Source organism: Ranitomeya variabilis, chromosome 4 (assembly GCF_051348905.1).
Source record: "Ranitomeya variabilis isolate aRanVar5 chromosome 4, aRanVar5.hap1, whole genome shotgun sequence".
NCBI lineage: Eukaryota > Metazoa > Chordata > Amphibia > Anura > Dendrobatidae > Ranitomeya > Ranitomeya variabilis.
This window is the reverse complement of record NC_135235.1, coordinates 104,379,615-104,405,167: the sequence shown is the minus strand read 5'-3', so window position 1 is coordinate 104,405,167 and position 25,553 is coordinate 104,379,615. Positions and strand designations below refer to the sequence as shown.

General features: G+C 44.7%; 1 protein-coding gene across 2 annotated transcripts in view; it reads left to right on the top strand.

The window, feature by feature from the left end:
* Nucleotides 1-25,553, top strand: part of CCAR1 (cell division cycle and apoptosis regulator 1) — an 86,640-nt gene that overhangs the window by 5,041 nt on the left and 56,046 nt on the right. For both annotated transcript variants that reach the window (XM_077259033.1, XM_077259032.1), the window contains exon 2: nt 3,169-3,283. In XM_077259033.1, coding sequence (XP_077115148.1) covers nt 3,208-3,283 — 76 coding nt within the window. In that variant the 5' untranslated portion in view covers nt 3,169-3,207. The remainder of the gene's footprint in view (nt 1-3,168; nt 3,284-25,553) is intronic.

The following is a 25,553-nucleotide window of genomic DNA, read 5'->3' as shown; positions in this document are numbered from 1 at the left end:
TAAGTCCACTTACTTCTCTTCCTGGACTGATCTTTCACTTTCAATTCAGGGGTAAAAACTGTTTTCAAAGAGGACAGACTTTCCCATTACAGAGATTGGAGATGTCAGATGATGCTTTTAACCCCTTCACGACATATGACAAACATTTATCGTTACATGACAATCACTGCTTCAAGATAAGGGAGTATTAAATACAGTATATAAAAAAATCCCTGCTCTTTTTCCCCATTAAAGGGAATCTGTCACCTACTTTTTCGTATATAAGATGCAGCCACCGCCATTAGGGGCTTATCTTCAGCATTCTGTAATCCTGTAGATAAGCCCCTGATGTTACCTGAAAGATAAGAAAAACAAGTTAAGGTACCTTCACACGAAGCGACGCTGCAGCGATAGCGACAACGATGTCGATCGCTGCAGCGTCGCTGTTTGGTCGCTGGAGAGCTGTCACACAGACCGCTCTCCAGCGATCAACTATGCCGAGGTCCCCTGGTAACCAGGGTAAACATCGGGTAACTAAGCGCAGGGCCGCGCTTAGTAACCCGATGTTTACCCTGGTTACCAGCGTAAAATCTAAAAAAAACAAACAGCACATACTTACATTCACGTCCCCCTGCGTCCACTTCCTGACTGACTGAGCGCCGTACAGTGAGAGCAGAGCGGTGACGTCACCGCTGTGCTGCTTTCACTTTCACTTTGCGGCGCTGAGTCAGAGGAGGAAGCAGACTGCAGGGGACGCAATGTGAGTATGTGCTGTTTGTTTTTTTTACATTTTACGCTAGTAACCAGGGTAAACATCGGGTAACTAAGCGCGGCCCTGCGCTTAGTAACCCGATGTTTACCCTGGTTACCAGTGTAAAATATCGCTGGTATCGTTGCTTTTGCTTTCAAACACAACGATACACAGCGATCGGACGACCAAATAAAGTTCTGGACTTTATTCAGCGACCAGCGACATCACAGCAGGATCCTGATCGCTGCTGCGTGTCAAACGAAACGATATCGCTAGCGAGGACGCTGCAACGTCACGGATTGCTAGCGATATCGTTATAATGTCGTTTCGTGTGAAGGTACCTTTAGATTATACTCTCCTGGGGGGGCAGTCCAGTGCAGTCCGGTCCAATGGTCGTCATGGTCCGGGGCCTCCCATCTTCATACGATGAAGTCCTCTTCCTTGCTTCCTGACGCTTCTCCTTCGCAGGCGTACTTTATCTGCCCTCTTGACTGCAGCATAAAGTACTGCAGTGCGCAGGCGCTGGGCTTCTCGGACCTTTCCCAGCACCTCAACAGGGCAGATGAAGTACGCCTGCGCAGGAGCCGCGACAGGAGGAGAAGCAAGGTAGAGGACGTCATCGTATGAAGATGGGAGGACCCGGACCACGACGCCCATTGGACCGGACCGCCACGGGTGAGTATAATCTAACTTGTTTTTCATATCTTTCAGGGCACATCGGGGGCTTATTTACAGCATTACAGAATGCTGTAGATAAGCCCCTAATGGCGGTGGCCGCAGCTTATATGCGAAAAAGTAGGTGAAAGATTCCCTTTAAATATTGAACAAAAAAATTAAACAATGCAAATCTTTATCATTCCTAAAAGTCCAATTGATCACAATATAAAATAAATTAATCTGATCAGTAAGTGGTGTAACGAGAGAAAAAGTTTAAATGCCAGAATTACATTTTTTTTGGTTGCCGCAATAAGTCGATCAAAACATTGTATCTACTCCATCACCCAAAAAAATTGAAAGCATTAAGAGTCTCGGGAAATGCAGACACGAAACGTTTGGGGGTCTTTTTAAATGAATTTCTGATTTTATTTTTTTTAACACTTAAATTAAAAAAAGTATACATGTTTGGTATCTGCGTAATCATACCGACCTAGAGAATATCACCTTGCCAGTTTTACCGTATAGTGAAAATGGTAAATAACCCATCCCCAAAAAAACAAAAATAAATAAATAAATTGTGAAATCATACTATTTTTGACATTGTTTCCTGCTTTCCAGTGCATTTCATAATAAAATGAATGTCATTCAAAAGTATAACTGATCCTAAAAAAAAACCAATCCCTCATACGGCTATATTGACAGAAAAATAAAAAAGTTATGGCTCTTGGAAGAAGTGCAGAAAATTGCCCCAGGGTTCTATTGGGATTTGGATGGAGGTGCTGGAGGCAGACACAGGCATTTTTCTGCAAGATTTTCTGAAATGAGTTACACTTCTCCATAGAACCTTATAAGCACCAGCTGTCGTCATCTATATCAGAAATGGCAAAGTCTGTACTCACTGAAGACAGATTTTACCCGTGAATTGAGAATTTTGACAATGAATGGTCAGTCCAGGAGAAGCGAGCTGTTTAGTTTCATGTTTACTCTAAATACAGAAATTCATCTTCAAACACATTCTCTGACCCTTTCACAAATGATCATTATTTATCAAATGTCACTTAAAGAAAATTTGTTTGCTATCTTAAAGATGTGTTCTAGTTAAAGGGAACCTGTTTCCAGAAAAACACTTAACCTGCAGATATGGGGTTTATCTGCAGGTTAATAGTGTTACTAAACTGCCCGGTGCCTGCACTTAGCTGAACGTTGCACGGAGAAAATTAACTTTATTACCTCCATAGTGTCCCGTTTTTAGTCACTGGGGCTGTGCTGACTCAGTCTGATAGCAGCTCAGGATTAGCTTCCGCTCTGTATCCTGAGAGCGGTAACTGAAATCACATCAGCGCCGCCCCCATGACTGAAATCACATCAGCGCTGCCCCCGTGACTGAAATCACATCAGCGTCGCCCCCGTGACTGAAATCACATTAGCGCCGCCCCCGTGACTGAAATCACATCAGCGCCGCCCCCGTGACTAAAATCACATCAGCGCCGCCCCCGTGACTGAAATCGCAACGCTGCTGGGGCGAATAAAGTTAAGTGTGGACTCTGGGCAAGTTACTGACGCTATTAGCACACAGATTAACCCCGTATCTGCAGGTCATTAGAAATTTTTTTTTCTGGAGACAGGTTCCCTTTAAGTGTTAATCTTTTGAATTATGAAAATTCTTCAGTTTTCTGATACTTTAATTTTCTCTTTTTTTTTTTTTTTACATTATTTGCAATGTGCCAGGTTTACTTTAAGCACCCAGCGCGATCAATGTAAATTGTTTTGTTTCCTTTCAGGTTGCAGGCATAATCCCAGTCTGACGCTGACCATTCACCATGGCTCAGTTTGGGGGACAGAAGACCCCTCCTCCATGGGCCACTCAATTTACAGCAACTGCAGTATCACAGCCAGGTAAGTCTTCTGACCGCTCCTCATGGACGCACTGATAATTTAAATGTCAAATATAAATAGGGCGAAATTAAGTTGCCAAGCACAAATACCTGGATCATATCCCATCTGCAATAAATGTAGGAATAAGCCTGACTTGGCAGCAGACATTAGTGACATTCCTGGACCGAACTAATAATGCAGACTATAAGTAAATGTAAAATAGATTGCCAAGACCTTTCCTGATTTATGTCCGTCTGTTTTAGGGAATATCCACCTTTCTTTTGGGACATTTTTTTTCTTTTCAATTACTTAAATGCATGTATTTGCGTACAAAAAAAAAAATAAAAAAATTCATTTTTGCAATTATTTATTATGCTTTGCTGATATAATTGGGTTTCATTAAAAATGTTGCACCATTTAGCTCTTACGAGCTCTTTGTTTCCCTCCACATACAGCTTTGATGTAGTCTGTTGTCATAAATGAGCTGAGAGGAGCTCAGAAAAAATATATAAGTGAGAAGCTCCCTGTCAGCTGTCTATTGAGGGGGGATCAACTACTACATATCAAATATGATATTTGAACAAAAAACATAGGGAAAGAGATATGTAGACAGTAGTGATCATCTCACATAAACTATAATCAAGAAAAAAAAACACAAGCCGCAAGAAAAGTTTAAAAACAATTAAAAAGCAGAAAAATGGTTATAATCCAACAAAAACCAAACCTAGTCTTTATAGGACCTAGGTCCGCCTATCCTGTGGTTCCCAATCCGCAGTCGCTTATTATCTATACATGATTTATTAACAGATTATAACACTATGAGGTGCACTAGATTTTTATATAGTGCCATGTGCAAATATCATTACATGTATATTCATCTCAACACATGGTCATGCAGTTTATATAAGGCTATACCTCTCTGAAATAGTATGATATCAGTAATCCCACAAGGACAATAAAATGTATACAGAGTAGACACGTCTGCACAAAAAGTACAGTCAGCAAATTATAAGGGGCATTAGATTACTCTAACATACAATGTGCAAGTGTCATTACATACACATTCTAAATATATAATAATGCATTTGGTACATGACAATAGTCGTCTCATGTGGTGCAGTTTTTGTATAGATATACTATACCAGCGCCACCAATATGTTTTGAGATAGATATCATATTAAGATCCCCGCAGGATTGTTCTCCCATGGGTATCACCACTACCAATGTAGCTTCATCAGGGGTAGGTGGACTCTTAATATGATGTCGCTATCAAAACATAAAGATAAAAAGTGAAATTCCAGAGGAACGAAAGGTAGAAACAAAACGCTAAATTTTTACAGGTGTTTTACATTGCAATACAGCACAGATTAGCTTTAAAAAAATGGATTTGGGGGTATGACAACCTCTTTAAAGGGGTTGTCTGGTCCAAATCAATAAGCATCCTTGCTCAATACAAGTGTATGGAGCGAGGATGTGCCCACTGGCCAGGGTTATGTATAACTCGTACATCTCCTCCGATCACCAGTTTGTAACCGCAAAACCAGCGTATCTCTGCAGTGCACCAAGCATTTTGCTGCGGGATTCAGAAGTCTGCAGTCACACAGACTCAGATATTCATGAATCCTCATGGATAAGATCAATTAGGTTAAAGTGCTAGTGCCAATGTAAACTAGGAAAAATATTCCAACCTAAAACGAAGTGTGTTTTGGTATCACCATTGTCATGATTAGCAAACTTCACTTGTATTTGTACAGCTGTAAGGAATGTAGTGAAAAGGGTCTGCATGTCCATCCTAAAAGAAGAGTGGCAAAAAAGCGTCGTCTGGATGATAGCAGCTGGACATGCAGACCTTTTTCACCACATTCCTTACAGCTGTAAGTAAACGTATACTCTACATTAAACACTTGAATGTGAATTTTGCTAATCATGTCCATGGTGATATCTAAAGACATTTAGTTTTAGGTTGAAATATTTTTCTAGTTTACACTGGCACTAGCACTTTAGCCTAATTGATCTTCTCCATGAGGATTCATGATTATATTCAGATTTAGGCTGAAAACATTCCCTGGTTTACACTGGCACTTGCACCTTAATATTATGTCATCAATGTTTTTTGTACCTATATTTGATTGTAGAAGTCCAAAAAACAGGAGCAGCACACCGTTATTTGTGAAAAAAGAGCTGTTTTATTTAGCCCATGATGGTGGCGTTTCGGTTCAAAGAAGTGAACCTTTTTCAAAAGGTTCACTTCTTTGGACCGAAATGTCGCCATCATAGGCTAAATAAAACAGCTCTTTTTTCACAAATAACGGTGTGCTGCTCCTGTTTTTTGGATTTCTACATTCAAGGTTTGGTATTTGCCTGTGGGAGCTTTTTTGCACCCGGACTTCTTATCTGCATTTTGTGTTGCTCTGCTTTTCTGTTTTATGTTTAATTTTACGTATACCACCAGCAATCTATATCTGTATTTTCTGCATGATCTGTGTATTCTTTAAATGGACAATCCCTTTTTTTAGTTGTATAACATTTTAATAGATGAATTTTCAGTATAAAAACTTAATATCTTAATTACATTCAAGGCATGTGTCCCCTCCTTACCTGACACTTATTATCTCAGGTAGTGTGTTATATATAAAACTTGCTTTTTGTCTGCAGCTTTATTTACTGCCAAGAGATCAGGGTTTTGGCTGCAGCAAAAAAGTAACATGAACATACCCTTAATCCGCTAATGATCAAGCGCCATAAATTTACGTTGTTTGGTCTTTAACCCTGTGCCATTGTTAATGTATGGTGCAGGGTTAAAGCTCCTGCATTTGGAGCAGGTTGGTCTCTGCCAGACACAGTGAGAAGACAGAAGCGGTTTATTACCACTGCTTGGTCTTTTGCTGGATGTTTGCACTCGGAAAGTGCTATGCAGAAAGCAACTGCTGATGCTTCTGTAGGACCTTGGTAATAACATGATCATCAGGATTGTGCCAGCTGCTTCCTATGGATGCCCCAGTTACAGTGGGAAAAAAATGTTCCCAGATCTTTTATAATTTCTTGAACAAATTACCGTAAGAAAATAAATAATAAAGTCCCCATGCCAAAATGTGAAAACAGAACAATAATTTTATGGGTTATTGAAGAAACATTCTATAGACTATGCAATAAGTTTTATGTACCGTAAAACCGCGCTAACAATATTACAATTTATCCCACATAAAACAATGTCTCATGCAGCCATGTCAGTAAAAAAAAAAAAGTTATGGCTGCTGAAGGAGGATTGGAAAATTCAATAAGGCCCATGCAGGCCTGCTCACTAGGGGGTTAAGATTACTGGCTGCACTTCTTTGTCAATATAAAAACATTGTATGTGAATCTAAATAGTAAAATACTGATTAGCATTTTTTGTTTTCTCCAACTACTCAGACTGTGTAGTACAGAAGAATGTAGACAAGGCCAGTCTCCAAATCCTCTGTTTGCCTCGTTGAGTTACGGTACATTTTTGGAGGGGAGATTTCTCTTTTCCGCACATTTGACACAGTTATTATCTGCCATAATGAAAAATGTAATTAAAGTAGCCAGCTTCAGTACGTAAAGTCATATCCCTTAATTATAAGCTAAAAATATCAGTGTAATTATGTCACTGGCAAGTGAATACCTCCAGTGCTAATCTAAAGGAACACTGTGAGCGCGTAACACTGCTATAAAAAGCTCAGGATACAGAACATCCACGTACTGCATGGGGCACATGTATAGTGCGGGTATGCTAGTGAACTTGTTTTCCTAAAATGGGAATAAAGAGGCACCTCCATGAGCATTTCTAACTTTTAGTCCCTTTGTTATGTGTCAATCTATGTAGTCACCGCATTCTCGTTATCTGCTTCATTCTGGGCCTCGTCTGTGCCACACCTGACTCTCGCAACATCTTCAATGTGATCCGACATTCACTTTTTCATTGCATTATTATCAGGGCTGTGGAGTAGGTAAGCCAAACCTCCAACTCCGACTCCTCAATTTCCATGACACCTACTCCACCGAAATGGACTCCGACTCCACAGCCCTGATTATCATGAGCCTCATATCAAGGGATCTCAGACACCTCCAGCCACAGCTTACCTCCCCTGAAAACAAAAGGATGGACTGTTGAAATTCCAGCGGTGTGATCCTTCTTTTCTCAACATCATCTGTTGGGGGGAAGTTAAGTAGGCCCACATAAATTTCAGATGGTCAGCTGGTTCTATGCAGATCTGCCTTTCATCCACTGATCACCCCAAGAATGACTGTGTCATGGTCACAGGGGACTTTGGGTAAAAGGATCAGGAATTTGAAGTCTTTTTGCAGTTACCCCTGAAGATTTAGAAAGGACCCCAAGTCTTTCTGTAGACTTAGGGTATGTATACATTGACTAACAGCGGCCTTAAAACAACTGACAATTGGCTACATGCAAGCCAGCCGATGGTCATTTGATGGCCCGTTTAGTTACGCAGACCACACTTTTATTATTATTATTATTATTTATTGTTATAGCGCCATTTATTCCATGGCGCTTTACAAGTGAGGAGGGGTATACATAATAAAAACAAGTACAATAATCTTGAACAATACAAGTCATAACTGGTACAGGAGGAGTGAGGACCCTGCCCGCGAGGGCTCACAATCTACAAGGGATGGGTGAGAATACAGTAGGTGAGGATAGAGCTGATCGTGCAGCGGTTGGTTGATCGGTGGTTACTGCAGGTTGTAGGCTTGTCGGAAGAGGTGGGTCTTCAGATTCTTTTTGAAGGTTTCGATGGTGGGCGAGAGTCTGATGTGTTGTGGTAGAGGGTTCCAGAGTAGGGGTGATACGCGAGAGAAATCTTGTATACGATTGTGGGAAGAGGAGATAAGAGGGGAGTAGAGAAGGAGATCTTGTGAGGATCGGAGGTTGCGTGTAGGAAAGTACCGGGAGATGAGGTCACAGATGTAAGGAGGAGACAGGTTGTGGATGGCTTTGTACGTCATGGTTAGGGTTTTGTACTGGAGTCTCTGGGCAATGGGGAGCCAGTGAAGGGATTGACAGAGGGGAGAGGCCGGAGAATAGCGGGGGGACAGGTGGATTAGTCGGGCAGCAGAGTTTAGAATAGATTGGAGGGGTGCGAGAGTGTTTGAGGGGAGGCCACAGAGCAGGAGGTTGCAGTAGTCAAGACGAGAGATGATGAGGGCATGGACTAGGGTTTTTGCAGATTCTTGGTTGAGGAATGAACGGATTCGTGCAATATTTTTGAGTTGAAGTCGGCAGGAAGTGGAAAGGGCTTGGATATGTGGTTTGAAGGAGAGATCAGCGTCAAGGATAACCCCGAGGCAGCGAGCTTGTGGGACTGGGGAGAGTGGGCAGCCATTTACTGTAATGGATAGGTTCGTTGGGGGGGTCACGTGAGATGGGGGAAAGATGATGAATTCTGTTTTGTCCATGTTAAGTTTCAGAAATTTAGCGGAGAAGAAGGATGAAATAGTGGACAGACATTGAGGGATTCTGGTTAGTAGGGAGGTGATATCTGGTCCAGAGATGTAGATCTGTGTGTCATCAGCATAGAGGTGATACTGAAAGCCATGAGATTCTATGAGCTGTCCCAGGCCAAAGGTGTAAATGGAGAAGAGCAGGGGCCCAAGGACTGAACCTTGTGGGACTCCGACAGAGAGGGGGCGAGGTGAGGAGGTGGTGTGTGAGTGGGAGACGCTGAATGTCCGGTCTGTTAGGTATGATGAGATCCAGGATAGGGCCAAGTCTGTGATGCCAAGGGATGAGAGGGTCTGTAATAATAGGGAATGGTCCACTGTGTCAAAGGCAGCCGACAGGTCGAGGAGGAGGAGAACAGAGTAGTGTCGCTTGCTCTTGGCGGTTAAAAGGTCAGTGGTGACCTTAGTTAGGGCAGTTTCAGTGGAATGGTGTGGCCGGAAGCCAGATTGTAAGCGGTCAAAGAGGGAGCAAGAAGAGAGATGGGAGGACAGTTCAAGGTAGACGTGTTGTTCCAGTAGTTTTGAGGCATAGGGGAGAAGTGATATAGGGCGATAGCTAGATACAGAGGATGGGTCAAGAGAGGGCTTTTTGAGGATAGGTGTGATGGAGGCATGTTTAAAGCTTGAGGGGAAAACACCATTTGTTAGTGATAGGTTGAAGAGATGGGTTAGGGTTGGGATGAAGATTGTGGTGAGGTTTGGGATGAGGTGGGTTGGGAGCGGGTCAAGTGCACAGGTGGTGAGATGCGATCTTGAGAGTAGAGTGGCGAGTTGATCTTCTGTAATGGTGGAGTAGTTGGTTTTGGAGGTGGAGGGTAGGGAAGTTGGGAGGAAGGGCTCTGGGGCTTGTTGACCAAAACTGTCTCTGATGTTATCAATCTTCTGCTTGAAGAATGAGGCAAAGTCTTCAGCAGAGATAAGTTAGGAGGGAGGAGGTGCTGGGGGACGGAGGAGAGAATTGAAGGTGTTGAATAACTGTTTAGGGTTGTGAGACAGGGAGGATATGAGAGATGAGAAGTAGGTTTGTTTAGCTGTGGCGAGTGCGGTCTTGAAAGTAGTGAGGGACTGTTTGAATGCGATTAAGTGGTCGTTGGAGTGGGATCTTTTCCATCTGCGCTCAGCAGCCCTGGAAGCTCGCCTCAGTTCTTTGGTCAGGCTGGTGTGCCAGGGCTGTCTGTTGATTTTGCGAGCTTTGGTATGTGTAAGTGGGGCAGCAGATTCCAAAGCTACAGCTATTGTGGTGTTATATAGAGCGGCAGCGTCATCCGCATTGTGTATGGAAATTATGTCTGTGAGAGGGAGGAGGGATTCAGAGAATGAATGTAGGTCAAGATGTTTAAGATTTCTGCGAGGGTGTGAAAGTTTGTGGGGTGGGGACTCTAGACATGGAGTGGAGAGAGATGAGAATGTGAGAAGGTTGTGGTCAGAGAGAGGAAGAGGCGAGTTAGAGAGGTTAGATAGGGAGCAGAGGCGGGTGAAGATGAGGTCCAGTGTGTGACCATCTTTGTGAGTGGCTGCAGAAGACCATTGAGTGAGGCCGAAGGAGGAAGAGAGAGATAGAAGTTTAGTGGCAGCTGAGAGGGAAGTGTCAATGGGTATGTTGAAATCGCCCATGATGATAGTGGGGATGTCCGCAGAAAGGAAATGAAGTAGCCAGGTGGTGAAGTGGTCAAAGAAGGTGGTGGCTGGCCCTGGGGGGCGGTAAATGACAGCCAGTTGGAGGTTGGAGGGGGAGTAGATGCGCACAGAGTGCACCTCAAAGGAAGGGAGGGTAACAGAGGGTGGCAGTGGGATTGGGGTGAAGGAGCAGTTATCTGACAGGAGAAAACCAACTCCTCCACCATGCTTGCTGCTGGGGCGGGGTGTGTGAGAAAGGTGGAAGCCACCGTAAGAGAGTGCAGCAGGGGAGGCCGTGTCAGAAGGGGTGAGCCAGGTTTCGGTGATGGCGAGGAAGGAAAGTTTGGTAGTAACAAAAAGATCATGGATGTAGGAAAGCTTGTTACAGACAGAGCGAGCGTTCCACAGAGCTCCTGTTAGTGGGACTGGGGAAGCGGGGGCTGGGCTTATGGGTATAAGGTTAGAGAGGTTACGGAAGTTTGTGATGGAGCGTGGATGGGAGGTAGAAATGACTGTGGGAATATGGTGAGGAGGACCAGGATTTGGAGAGATATCACCAGCAGTGAGAAGGAGCAGAGATAGTGTTAGCAGGTGGGAGCAGGAGAGAGCGTGAGGGGGCTGCCTGTGCTTTGAGACAGAGGATTGTATGTTAAGGAACAGTTCTGAGGAGGAGGTGAGATGGATGGGGAGGATTGAAGAAGAGATGAACAGTTCCTTACTTGGTGTGGGGATTGGGGGAGGTTGCAGAAAGTGAAAGATTATAGGGGTAAAAGTGACAACAAACAGAAACATTGTTTACAGTGACTGGCCAGTTACCTTCAGTTCCCTTCAGGTTCAATTCAGGTTTTAATTCTAATGTAATCCACACTTTTAGAACACACTTCTAGAAATCACACTGCAGACACTTCTATGAGACCAGAACACTCTGTAATATAATCATTCTGAGCACATTAAAACATTATTGACAGCACATCTCCTGGTTAGATACTTCAATGTGCTGCCAAGAATGATTGATTGTAAGCATGCTTAAAACTCCTGTCACTTTCTGCTTTTTTGGTTGATCTGCTAATCAGTGGTTTACAATAGTTATCGGAGAAACGAGTGTTGTTGGGGAAAAGCTATAGAAATATATGCTAGAAAAGCGGTATGTAAATATACAAATCGCACATGAATTTTTGTACAGCAGGCTGCACCAAACATACAACTTGTATAAAACAAGGCCTCATACAGCCACCTAATTGGGAAGAAAAAACGTATGGCTGCTGACATGTAAGGCTACTTTCACACATCAGTTTTTTGCCATCAAGCACAATCCGGCAAATTTAAAAAAAAATGAATCCGGTGCAAATTGTGAAAAAATGGATCCGGCGCATCAGTTTGTTTTTTTGGGAGCTGTTTTTTTTTTGGACTTCCTGTCCCAGGGAGGAGAGAGAGAGACAAAGACTCCAAAATAGAAAATGCAGAAACGGGACATGCTCCGTGTAAAAATACCGGAATCGGTAGGTGGATTCACTCATTTCACCTCACGTTTCATCTGTTTATCGCCGGAACCATCGCTGTGCTTTTTTTTGCTGGACAGAAAAAACCTTCCTCTTTACGTTTTCCCCATCTGCCGGAAAAATTATTTTTTTGACGGATTCGGCAAAAAAATGGATGAAACGTGTGGCCATCCGTCACAATCTGGCACTAATACAACTCTATGAGAAAAAAAAATGGATCCAGCGGAAAAAAAACAGATCCCTTTTTTTTCAAAATTCACCAGATTGTGCCTGACGGCAAAAACCTGATGTGTGAAAGTAGCCTAAAGAGTCAAAAAATGAAGAAACATAACTGATCGTATAGACCCGCACAGCACTGTGTTGTGGGGTTAAGTAAACGTAAAAATGCCCTTGTGACAGTTGTCAGGGCTTGATATCCAGAGAGGACCTGGAGATCATAGCGGCACAAGCATTAATGTGTTAAAGAATATTCCCTGCTGAATTCCTCATCAGTCAGCACTTATCTCATGGCCACAGATGTGCCTCGCTGACCAGATTTATGAGTGTTGACTGGTAAGGGGGAACAGGTTTGGTGACAGTAATATTCTGTAGTCTGGTGTCAGAGAACTGTACTTGACACAGGAACATTATGTTAGCATGAAATTTATGGATTTGTTTAACTGTTTCCAGTGACTGTCGGTTCCCTCCCTATGTCTGTGCATTGTGCAATCCCTGGTAGCCAGAAGCTTTGGCACAGTGGGGCCTTAGATCTTGGTTTGACACAAGCAATTTTGAAGATGATGTGTCAACAGGTCAAAAGTGGCCAGTTTTTGCTATTTTATTCTCACTGCTCCCGAGTCTTCTGTTTATTAACATCAGCCATACGGTTCCAGACGTATGGGCCTTTCAATTTGTTGTGACTTTTTCTTGTCTTTACTAAAGGGGCGTGGTTCATAGTGTAATAACACCGAGCATTATAAAGACACGCCCCCAGAGAATCCCGCCAGCACCGCCATAAAAACTACCGTAGCCGTAAAATACAAAGGCTCATATTTCTGGAACCATATGATGGATTTTAAAAAAGAAAAAAACTCCGGTAAGTAGCGGGAGTAAAATAAGAGCAAAGACAGGCTGCTTTTCACCTGGTGATAGGCCCTCTTTAAACTGATACACAGACAGTAAGGTGAATGTGATCTCTGTGTCAAAAGACAAGATGTATTCCAAAACCTACGATAAAATGACCAGGCAAAAGCTTTATGTTACACTTCTTGGCACCACTCGACGCCAGCTGTCTTCTAAGATACAAGTAAGGCTTTGCATACATCTTCATCATTTATTAGTTACATACAATTTTTTTTCTCAATAAAATAAAAAAAAACCTTGAGTGTCGTGTGAACGAACAAAAGCTTCATAGCAACTTGCATATATGTGTGATGTATGAGGCCTGATTAATTGAAGCCATGATGGCCATATACCGCAGTAGGGTTTATCTTCCGCCGCTGATATTTTCTACTGCACCTCGCCAAATTACAGGCTGACGAGCCCGGACACTGCACTTCTGAGAATCTTAGATCTCCTGATTTTCAGGTGTCTTGGAGACGACGTCAGGATTTAACTCGCCAAATACAGCTATACCTACATTTGATTTGCCATAAACATTGGTAAAAAAAATATGGTGACTTCATAGGTTGTTTTTTTTTTTTTTTTTTTTATCCACATGGAGTCTCCATTACAATACTGCACCTGTCAGAAAAGTCTTAGGTTGTGTCGTTATAAGAATTTTGTAGTATTGCTGCCTGAGGCTTTCGGTCTACAACTTCAATTGATCATATTTGAGAACACTGAGATAGTTAAAGCTTTTTCCCCAGTCTGGTCATACACCTAAGATAAATATTGGCTATGAATAACACTTTTATTTTTTTTAAGGCAATAGCTGCTTAGAGTGGGGGTTTTTTGTTTGTTTGTTTTTTTAATTCAAAGTTTTGTATTGATTTTGTTGAATACAAAAAGAATCTGTAAGTACAACACAAGGTTTATGCAGTACATGTCAAAGGATATAAACACCCCTCCAAATATGACGAACATCGACAATACAATCGATAATAAACCACAATATATTATGCAAATAGCAATCAACTTGTGATTTGTTGTTTAAATTAGGAGACAGAGGAGGAAAGAAGGGAAGGTGGGATATTTACAAGGATACACTTAAGTGACAGACGGTTTATTAACCCTTGTGTGAGATTAATCCACTGTCAAGGAGATGTTGAAATTCTGGAAAATTGTAAGAAACGTCTGTGTCTGTGTTTGTATATGTATAAACTTCCTTCTCACCCCCAATGGGGGTGGTCTTTTGTTGTCCTTTCTCATTCTCGGGTCCTCTACCAGAGGCCTGAGTGTTTAAGGGTTCTGTGCAGGATCTTGGTTGTTCCGAGCATTGCGCTTTTCTGGACAGAGAGCTCAATGTTGCTCCTGGGATCTGTTGTAGCCACTCTTCCAACTTAGGAGCACTTGGAGCAGTGACCCCTATCACCACTGGAAGCACTGTTGCCTTCACCTTCCACATCTTCTCCAGTTCTCAGATGCCCTGGTATTTCTCCAGCTTCTAATATTCCTTCGTTCTGATGTTGCTGTTACTTGGCACTGCCACATCTATTATCAATGCGGTCTTCTGATCCTTGTCTACTATCACAATGACTGGTTGGTTAGCCAACACCTGCTTATCCGTCTGGATCTTGAAGTCCCAGAGGATTTTAGCCCTTTCATTCCCCAACACTTTTTTTCTGGGTCTCCCACCTGGACTTAGGGGACTTAGCCCATATGCTGTGCAGATGTTCCTGTATGCAATTCCCGCTACTTGGTTGTGACGTCCGGTATACGCTGCTCCTGCTTGCATTTTGCATCCTGCCACTATGTGTTGGATAGTTTCTGAGGTTTCTTTTCATAGTCTGCTCCTTGGGTCTTGTCTAGTGTGGTATATTCCTGCTTCTATGGATCTGGTACTTAGTGCTTGCTCTTGTGCCGCTATGATTAGGGCCTCTGTGCTGTCTCGGAGTCCAGCTTTCTCTAGCCATTGGTAAGATTTCTCCATGTCAGCCATCTCCAGTATCTGTCGATGGTACATCCCATGCAGCGGTTGTCTTGCCATGGCACTTCATGTTCCGGTTCTTCCTTCCAGATCTGTTGTTGCAGCCTTAGGCTTTCTCTCAGCATCTCATCTTTTTGTGCCATTTTTCTAATGTATTCCTGGATACTCCTTGTTTCATCTTTGGCTTGGATGCTTATCAGACTTCTTTCTGTTGGTATACAATCTTTGTGTGTTAGACATAGGAGGGAGACCTCCATGCATTGTGAGGAGCTTTCATGTCTTCACATCTGCAGCTTCCATCTTTTTTTTTGGCTAGCACACTATGCCAGCAGGGAATCTGATAACTGGCAGGGCATATGTATTGATGGCGCAGATTTTATTCTTGCCATTGAGCTAGCTCTTCAGGACCTGTTTTACCCTTTAATGGTATTTGGATGTTGCTGCTTTCCTTGCCACCCCATAATGGTTACCGTATCCCTATGGGATATATATGCAACATCAAATATTGTAGAAGGACCAGTTGGAAGCTATCTCAGCATGTTTTGGTACATTAAAGAGAATAAGATGAACTCCCAACGAAACCATTTTGTGGCAATTTGTTAATTTCATCTTGTTTTTGGGCAATTAGAATTTCCATCCGGTGGACTCTAGCTAGCTCCACAAACCATTATTCCAAAGAAGGGGGGATCTGCCGATATCCAATGATGGGGAGTTACTACCTTAGCTGCTTGTAGATGTTTTAACAACTATTTAAAAAAAAAAAAAAAAAAAAAAAAAAAATTTCATAGAGGGAACATGTATAGTATAATTGCTTCTGGCCTCTTAGGGATTGACACCCCTGTCATTTCCTGTATTGCCCTAAGGACACCTTCCTAGAAGGCACCGATGGTCGGGCACGACCACCAGATGTGCTCCATTGTGCCCGGATGAGCTCTGCACTGCCAAAATAAATTTTAAACCATTTATGTATGACTGAGGGTACACAATACCATCTAGATATTACTTTGTAGTTTGTTTCCTGTGCCTTAGTGGTTATAGATGATTTATGAGAGAGCTGAAAACATTTATCCCATTGTTCTCTTGTGAATGTCTTTTGGAGTTCATTCTCCTTCGCCCAGCAGAAATGAGGTAACGTGTCCAGATCAATCTTTATTATTAGCTTGTACATTTCTGAAATGGCATGTGAGGGGCAAGTGGGAGATACACACATCTTTTACTCAAAATTGTAGCATCTCTTTGGTGTACAATCTCCCAAAATAGGGAGGGGAGAGTAAGACCCCTCTAGGGGCCGCATGGCATAGATGCAAAGGATTCCTCTTGGAGCCATTTAAGAAGAAATTTCCAGCGGCATCTGAAGGAAATCTTGGGATGGTCCACTCGCTTCAATTAGAATTCCTTTTAAACTGGGAATGTGAATAGTTTTGAGCGTTTGTTTTAAGCTATATAATGTTGAGATGTTATTCTGAGCCAGAGAGGACCATGTCCAGGGCAAGGTGGGAACTCACACAGGACAAGAACCCTAGCTGTACGAACCCACAGTTTAGAATCACGACAATGCAGGAGATCTAAAATCTTTGCATGAGTGGATGCAAGATGGTGTCTGCTACAAGCAGGAAAACCTATACCCCCGGCATCTTTCGAATGTACCAGGACACCTGCTACGGATGCTTGGTCCTCCTTTTAACCAGATAAATTGACAGAATTTATGCTGGATCCCTGTCTAGAAGGTGGAGCGTATGTATATCGTCAGACTACAGTTTATCAAATTTGTTTATCAGTTTGATCTGACAGTTTGGATTTTTGCTTTGTCTTTAGCGAAAGAAAAAAAAATGCACATGTGTATGACATGATTAGCTGATCGTATGGCACTTTTGCAGAAATGTAAAAAAAAGAAACACCTCCGTCAATCATGCATTTTTGTGTGATATGATGTAAGTATCAAAACAAATGAGGAACTTGGTCCTCAAAGGTTGCAGAGAATGAAACAATATTTTTTGGCAATCCTTGTAGTTGTTAACCTTTCAATCCTGAAATTAAACATTCATAAGAATGGATTGCCATGTGCTATATACTTGTTAACCACAATGTGCGTCGCTGTAGAGTGAGGGTCCAATTTCAGGACCGAAAGACTAGCTGTAAGGCTTGCCAACAAAGTTTGTTTAATTCACTGCAACCTTTTGAGTACCAAGTTCCTCATTTTGCTATGATTGCGGGTTGAAACCCCTTTTGTGCACTTCATCTCTTAACCAGGAGTGCCGTATATGTCTCTAGTATATTTATGTAAGTATCGGCTAGATCATAGGTCGGCCAATCAATTGTATACCTATGTACGAGAAAGGATGTGTCTTTATCTTTAAGGGTATGTGCACACGTGGATTTGGCCGCGGATCCGCAGCGGATTTGGCCCTGCGGAACCGCAGCAGTTTTCCATGCATTGTACAGTACCATATAAATGTATGGAAAACCAAATCCGCAGTGTACATGCTGCGGAAAATTACGCGTGGAAACGCTGCAGTTTATTTTCCGCAGCATGTCAATTCTTTGTGCGGATTCCGCAGTGTTTTACACCTGTTCCATAATTGGAATCCGCAGGTGTAAAAACGCAGGTGAAATCTGCATAAAAACCACACAAAATCCGCAGTGAATCTCAGGTAAAATGCAGAATCCATGTGGAAAAGTTCGCAATGGAATCCGCAACGTGTGCACATAGCCTAAGCCTTTCCAAGAATGTACGGTATGTGGGATGTATGTAGTACTTCTTGCCTTTCACTATTTTCCCCAACTAGCGTCAGAAGGGCCAGAACTTAGATCTTGGTATCCTCTAAATATTGGCTTTTAAGGCTAAGTTTCTGCGATGAGTATTTAGTGATTTTTTTTTTTTTTATGTTGCAGAGGGTTTTTTTGCAGTATTTCTGCACTTATTAGGTACTTGCGTTTTTTAATAGAGGTTTTTTTAGTGCATTTTTTTACTTGCATTTTTGAGTTTTTGATGCTGCGGAAAGGCCCTAAAAACACTGATCTGCTTCTTACCTGCTGATTTTCCGAATCTAATGCAATACTAAGGAGAATATAAGCACATAAAACTCAGCGTACCCACAAGAGAAATTGACGTGTTGTAGATTTCAAACGCGCACTGCAGGTCAGTTTACGCTGTATAAAAAAAACAGTAATAATAATAATAATAAAGCGCAGTGGACATGAGATCTATAGCAATTGTAGAAAAAGGAAGCAGCATCCATTCCAGGTGAAAGAAGTTGTATCAAAAAAAGTCTTTATTCTGCCATAGAAACATACAACGTTTCGGCCATATTGGCCTTTATCAAGTACTTGATAAAGGCCAATATGGCCGAAACGTTGTATGTTTCTATGGCAGAATAAAGACTTTTTTTGATACAACTTCTTTCACCTGGAATGGATGCTGCTTCCTTTTTCTACAATTGTGAGTACTGTTCAATTGGGATCCTTGAACTTTGGAGCGTGCATCCTAACACTCTGGTGCTGTTGGTTATACTTTTCTATATGAGATCTATAGCAATCTCATCCTCTTGGCTGGAACTGTATGACACTGCTTTTTTTGCAAAGTGTCAAAAACTCATGGGATCTTAACCTAAATGATATAAGGCTCAATATTGTAGGTGGAATATTTGGGTCTAGCACTTGTTTGACGTTGGGAATTGGCATGAATATGGAGGGGGAGGCTTCAAGATCAAAGCCTGTTACTGTAATTCTTCTCTACTGCAGACTTCAGACTTTGACCCCAAGAACGTTTTTTTATCTCCCCAATAAGTGAGGATATGTGCTCTCCGATTACATTTAAGAGGAGTCTTTTCTGCTAGATGAGTAAGGGTCCATTTACGTCAGCCGACCGGAGGCACGATACAGTCACAATACAGTCACTAATCGGGGTAATATTTTACTGATGGACTGTTGTATAAATGTGTGTTTACACAGGCACATAGAAGTAAATGATGGACACTGAGCGAGCGGTAGTAGATCCCTCAGGCCACACAGCCAAATTATCGGCCGTGCGGGTTCAGTTCACACTGGACGATGCACCACCAAGAACGATGATCTCTTAGTGCTCAAGCAGATATCCTTGGTTCTCAGTCCGATGACAGACCGCAATGCAGGGACTGCCCATAGGTCTCCCAATCCGAGTGTGACAGCTTTGTAGTAATACATGAAGTTGTTAATTTCCTGTCCAGTCAGGAGACCCACTGTTTGTCCCTGCATTGCAGTTCGTGATCAGACAGCACAGACGTCTGCATGAGAATTTAAGCTGCACAAAAGATCATTTCACCCAATGAACAAGCGTTTTGCTTGTTCATTGGGTGATTGGCAGCCTGTTTACATGACAAGATAATCATGAAACTAGCATTTCTTTCTCGCTTCATTGGGGGACACAGGTAACCATGGGTGTATGCTGCTGTCGCTAGGAGGCTGACACTATGCAAATAAAAAAGAAGTAGCTCCTCCCCGGCAGTATACACCCTCCGACAGGCACAATGCAACTCAGTTTTTGCTTAGTGTCTGTAGGAGGCGGACCTGGATCTAACACCAGATCCGCATTTTTTTTTTTTCTTTCAGGTTTTGTGTGTGTGTGTATTAATCTTTTCCCTTTTTGTTTCAGATGCTTCTTTTGGGGTTACAGAGTGCAGTTCTTCTCACCCTGATTCCCCACAGTAAGCGACCGAGAGAGCAGTGTGGTATCACCCACATCGCACCCTCTCGGATTCGCTGGGCAAGACTTCGACTCATGTCACCCTGGGGTGTTCATGTTCGATATCGGTGGCCGGTCCTTGCCCTTTTGCCCCCGGGGTCCAGCGCCGACGGGGGGCAGTTTTCTATTGGGAGGTTCTCTCTCTCCCTTCTGTGCTTGGCCACGCCCACTTCCGGCGCGTTCTCCCCGCTCTGAGAGAAGCCGACTTCCTCCTCCTGCCTGGTCTCCATCGCGCCGCGTGGGACACAAGGATCCCTGGGGGACACAGACTCCCGCAACTGCCGCTATCGCTGGGTTTCGGTAGGCTTGCGCTGCTTCTTTCTCTGGCTGTACTCCTCCATGCAGTATCGTCTCTGCACCTGCTGCAAGTGGTTCTACCTTCACATATGTCCAACCCCGCACCCGGCTATACCTCTACAGTCATCCACTACGTCTGCGCTCACTGTAAGAAAAAGTGGGCTTCAGGTCAGCCATCTCCTTTCTGCCCGTCCTGCGTTCCTCCCATCATGTCCGTCCCTCAGGAAGCTCCTAGGTCTCGGGATGAGTGCACCCCCCCTCCCCCGGAGAGGGCTGTTGCAATGTCTCAATCAGTGTCTGACTTGACTAAAGTGTCTCAGTCCCTGGTCCAGGCACTTGAACGTATCCCGCTTCTGTCTAATGCCACGAACGCCTCACACGGCGATTCACTCGTACCTGGCCAAGACCTTCACAGAGGCAGACTGGAAAAAAGATACAGAAAGAGGACCCTGTCTAGATCTTCTTCCAGTTCACCGGATCACACCGGAATTCCCCTATCTGCCCGTTCCCCCTCCTCGCAGGTGGACGTCGGGTCTGACGTAACCTCTCAGTCGGAATCTGACTCGGATGCAGATCAGTCTTCCTGAACACAGGATATGGTTGATAGCCTTATTTCGGCTATAATTCAGACGCTTGAGCTTAAGGAGGAAGAGACTACCCCTAAGGACGTCTCCGTTTCATTTAAACGGATTAAACGTCCCTCTAGAGTGTTTCCCAATCACAAGGAGTTTGACAACACTACGTCTAGACACTGGGAAAACCCTGGTAAGCGTTTCCCTGGAAGGAAACGGCTGGATGTTTTATACCCTTTTCACTCAGACCTTGTTAGCAAATGGTCCGAGTCTCCTAAGGTAGACCCACCTGTGTCTAGATTATCTTCACAGACAATTTTGTCTATTCCGGACACGGCATCTCTTAAGGATCCCACGGACAGACAAATCGAAGCTTTATCCAAATCGGCGTTTGAGGCTTCTGGAGCCTCCCTCTGTCCTAGTTTCGCCTCTTCATGGGTAGCGAAAACCCTGCGCAGAGGCATTTTTAGCCTCAGCTCCTGCTGAGGAACTGTCTGATTTGGCGGACCAGATTTCCCTTGCGTGTAAATACCTCATGAATGCCTCCCTGGATGCGGCTCTTGCTCAACAAGGGCTAACAGTAACATTGTGGCCATTCGCCGAATTCTATGGCTTAAAGCGTGGAGCGCAGATCCCGCTTCTAAAAAATCCCTCACTGGTCTGCCCTTCCAGGGCTCCAGGCTCTTCGGCACACAGCTGGATCAAATGATCTCGGACGCTATTGGGGGTAAGAGTACCTCCCTACCTCAGTCTAAGCCTAGGCGTCCCTTCAACAAGAAGGGCACCCAGTCCTTTTGCCCCTTTCGGTCCTTTACCTTCTCAGGAAACCCCGCTCATCAGGACCGGTCTTCCTCCCAAGGAGAACGGAGGAAACCCTCCTTCAGGCCGCCCCCGCACTGGAGAGCTAAGAGCCGTTCCTCAAAACCTTCTGGACCTCGAGGCCACAGGTTTTCTAGCAAATGACGGGTCGCCCCCACCTGGAAATCTTTCCAGGGTGGGAGGCCGGCTTCTTCTGTTCTCAGAGGTTTGGCTATCGGTAGTCGACGACGCCTGGGTCAGGGAGATCGTCACATCAGGCTACAAGATAGAATTTTCTTCGCCCCCCAGGAAGACGTTTCTTTCTCTCTCGCCCTCCCAAACAGTCCTCCCATCTCCCAGGACTTCTCCAGGCCGTCGATTCCCTCCTCGCCTCAGGAGTTATAGTTCCGGTCCCTTATCGCGAGCGGTTTTCGGGTTTTTACTCAAACCTGTTCGTGGATCCAAAAAAGGATGGTTCTCTCCGTCCAATTTTGGATCTCAAGCAGTTAAACCGCCATCTCCGAATTCGGCACTTCAAAATGGAATCACTGCGCTTGGTGATCGCGTCCATGGAACCGAAGGAATTTCTGTGTTCCGTGGACATTCGGGATGCGTACCTACACATCCCGATTTGCGTACAGCATCAGAGGTTCCTCCGTTTCGCGATCCAAGAACATCATTACCCGTTCACGGCTCTCCCCTTCAGTCTGGCGTCTGCTCCCAGGGTCTTTACGAAGGTCAGGGCAGCGGTCATGGCAATTCTGCGTTCAAAGGGGATTCTCGTGATCCCCTACCTCGACGACCTCCTGATCAAGGGTTCGTCTCATCAGGATTGCAGTCAGAGCCTCCAGTTTACTCTGGACACGCTTATTCGCCTCGGTTGGATAATCAACTATCAGAAGTCCTCCTTGGTTCCAACCCAACGTCTGGAGTTCCTGGGCATGGAATTCGACACCTTTCAGGCTCAGGTCTTCCTCCCCAAGGAGAAGTTCCTTTCTCTTCGTCGGGGTATCAGAGCACTAAAGGGCCCAAACCCTCTGCCTCTCCGCCTCGCCATGAGGGTTCTGGGGAAAATGGTCGCTTCCATGGAAGCGGTCCCCTATGCTCAGTTCCACTCTCGCCCTCTCCAGCTGGCCCTTCTGGCCCCCTGTGACAGGAACCCTCTTTCCCTGGACCGCCCGTTTCGCCTCCCAAGGCGAAGCAGTCTCTCACTTGGTGGATGCTATCCACCTCCATTCTGCGCGGGAGGTCATTTCTTCCCCTCCGCCGTGAGGTCATCACCACCGAAACCAGCCTCCAGGGGTGGGGAGCAGTCTTTCTCCACCTCACGGCCCAGGGCCGCTGGACTGTTCAAAAGGCACGTCTTCCTATCAACCTCTTGGAAATCAGAGCCATCTTCCTAGCCCTCGTCCACTGGCAGTCCCTCTTCTCGGGAAAGCCGGTCCGCATTCAGTCGGACAACGCCACAGCCGTGGCTTAGATAAACCATCAGGGAGGGACTCGCAGCAGACAGGTCATGACGGAAGTGGCAAAAATTCTGCGTTGGGCTGAGAGCCACGTTCCCTCCATATCAGCCATCCACATCCCAGGGGTGGACAATTGGGAAGCCGACTTCCTCAGTCGCCAAGGGCTCATGGCGGGCGAGTGGTCTCTCCTTCCCTCAATCTTCAGCCAGATTTGTCAGAGGTGGGGCGTTCCAGACGTCGACTTAATGGCCTCCCGGGCAAATCACAAGGTTCCCCAGTACGTCTCCAGATCTCGGGATCCGTTGGCCGTCAGATGCGACGCTCTCGTGATCTCGTGGGCCCAGTTCCAGATGCCTTATCTGTTTCCTCCCCTCCCCTTGATCCCAAGGGTCGTAAAAAAGATCAAGACAGAGGGGGTCCCTGTCCTCTTGGTAGCTCCAGATTGTCCTCGCAGGGCCTGGTATGCGGAACTAGTGAACATGTTATCGGACGTTCCATGGAGGCTCCCGGATCGTCCGGATCTTCTTTCACAGGGCCCCCTCTTCCACCCGAATTCTCGGTCTCTGAAGTTAATGGTATGGCCGTTGAGGCCGCGGTCTTGAAGGACGCGGGTTTTTCTCATAGCGTCATACAGACGAGGATAAAAGCGAGAAAACCGGCTTCCTCGCGTATCTACCATCGATGTTGGAGGGCCTTTTTCCGATGGTGTGAGGACAATAGCCTGTTTCCTATGAACTTTTCCCTTCCATCACTTCTCGGTTTCCTTCAAGCGGGTCTTGATTCGGGACTTTTCCTGAGCACCTTGAAGGGTCAGATTTCCGCTCTGTCCATCCTTTTTCAAAGAGACCTGGCCTCTCTTCCACAGGGGAGGACCTTTATCCAAGGGGTCGCTCATATAGTTCCCCCTTATCGTCGTCCTATCGAGCCTTGGGACCTCATCCTCGTGTTAGACATCCTTCAGTGTGCTCCTTTTGAACCGATTCGGGACATCTTCTCGCTGCTTTCATAGAAGGTGGCCTTCTTGGTCTCCATCACCTCGATTAGGAGAGTCTCTGAGCCGGCAGCATTGTTCTGTCGCTCTCCCTTTTCTAATCCTGCACCAGGACAAGGTGGTTCTTCGTCCGGTTCCGTCCTTTCTACCAAAGGTAGTTTCGGCATTTCACATCAATGAGGACATCGTCCTCCCTTCCTTGTGCCCTTCCCCAGTTCATCCCTTGGAGAAATCTCTTCACAAGCTGGATGTGGTCAGGGCTATCCGGATTTTTCTTTCCAGAACTGCTTCTTTTCGTCAGGCTGATCTCTGTTTGTCGTCTCGGAAGGGCGTCGAAAGGGGCTCCCCGCCTCCAAGTCCACAATTGCTCGTTGGATCCATTCGGCGGTTCTGGAGGCATACCGTGTCCAAAACAAACAGCCTCCGTCGGGGGTGAAGGCTCACTCTACCCGGGCTGTGGGAGCTTCCTGGGCAGTTCGTCACCAAGCTTCGGCCTCGCAGGTTTGCAAGGCCGCAACGTGGTCATCCATTCACACCTTTGTAAAATTCTACAAGGTGCATACTCAGGCTTCTGCAGATGCGAGCCTGGGTAGGAAGGTACTGCAGGCGGCAGTTTCTCACCGGCTGACCTAACTTCTCTTTTTCTGCAGAATATCCCGCCCTTAGGGACTGCTTTTGGACGTCCCATGGTTACCTGTGTCCCCCAATGAAGCGAGAAAGAGGGATTTTTGGTTCTTACCATAAAATCTCTTTCTTGGAGCCTTCATTGGGGGGACACAACACCCTCCCTTTAGGTTGTACCGTGTTGGCCAACGTGCCGTTGTTGTGGGTTGGTACATAGGTTGAGTTTTCAATTTTACTAGTTCCTACTACTGCTTTTGTACTAACTGAGTTGCCTGGTACCTGTCGGAGGGTGTATACTGCCGGGGAGGAGTTACTTCTTTATTTGCATAGTGTCAGCCTCCTAGCGACAGCAGCATACATCCATGGTTACCTGTGTCCCCCAATGAAGGCTCCAAGAAAGAGATTTTACGGTAAGAACCAAAAATCCCTCTTTTTAACCAGGGCTGTGCAGTCGGTAAGCCAAACCTCTGACTCCTCAATTTCCCTAACTCTGATTCCACAGCACTGGTCACTACTGAGCATGTGCATACAGTGCAGCACAGATTCATCTCAACTAAAAACATAGATCCTTAGATCAGGAACAGAACAGACATTTATATGACAGTTCAAAACTTTCCCAAATTCTGAAAAATGTACAGCACATTTCGCATTGTCCTACTGCACCCAATTAATTACGGTATATATTTTAGGAGCCAGTCCATTTTATACCGACTCCACAACTCAGACGCCACCAAAATGGGCACCGACTCCACAGCCCTGTTTTGAACAACATTTGTTCACAATTATCTTGTATCTTGCAGTGTAAATGTCCTTTAAGAATATGAGAAGTTACATTATGTAATCATCCCCTACCTCTTATCGGAGCATTTGTTGACTGTGACTTGGATGTTTACCAGCGGGCGGATCATGGTGTCTACTTCAGTTCTGGGGAATGTGATGACATATATGAACTCTGCACATCTTGTACTTTTATTTTTAAAATTTATTGTGCCTCTCATATTTTGCTTGGGTCATACTTTCAGCTACAAATGTACATTTTTTTGCATATATAAGTTTGCAAAATTGCATGAAGATGCCTATTAATGACGGGTGTTGGCTAGCATCTTTATAATGTGTCAGGAGTCTATTTTCAGAGAATATGTGGGGAAATGCTGTATTT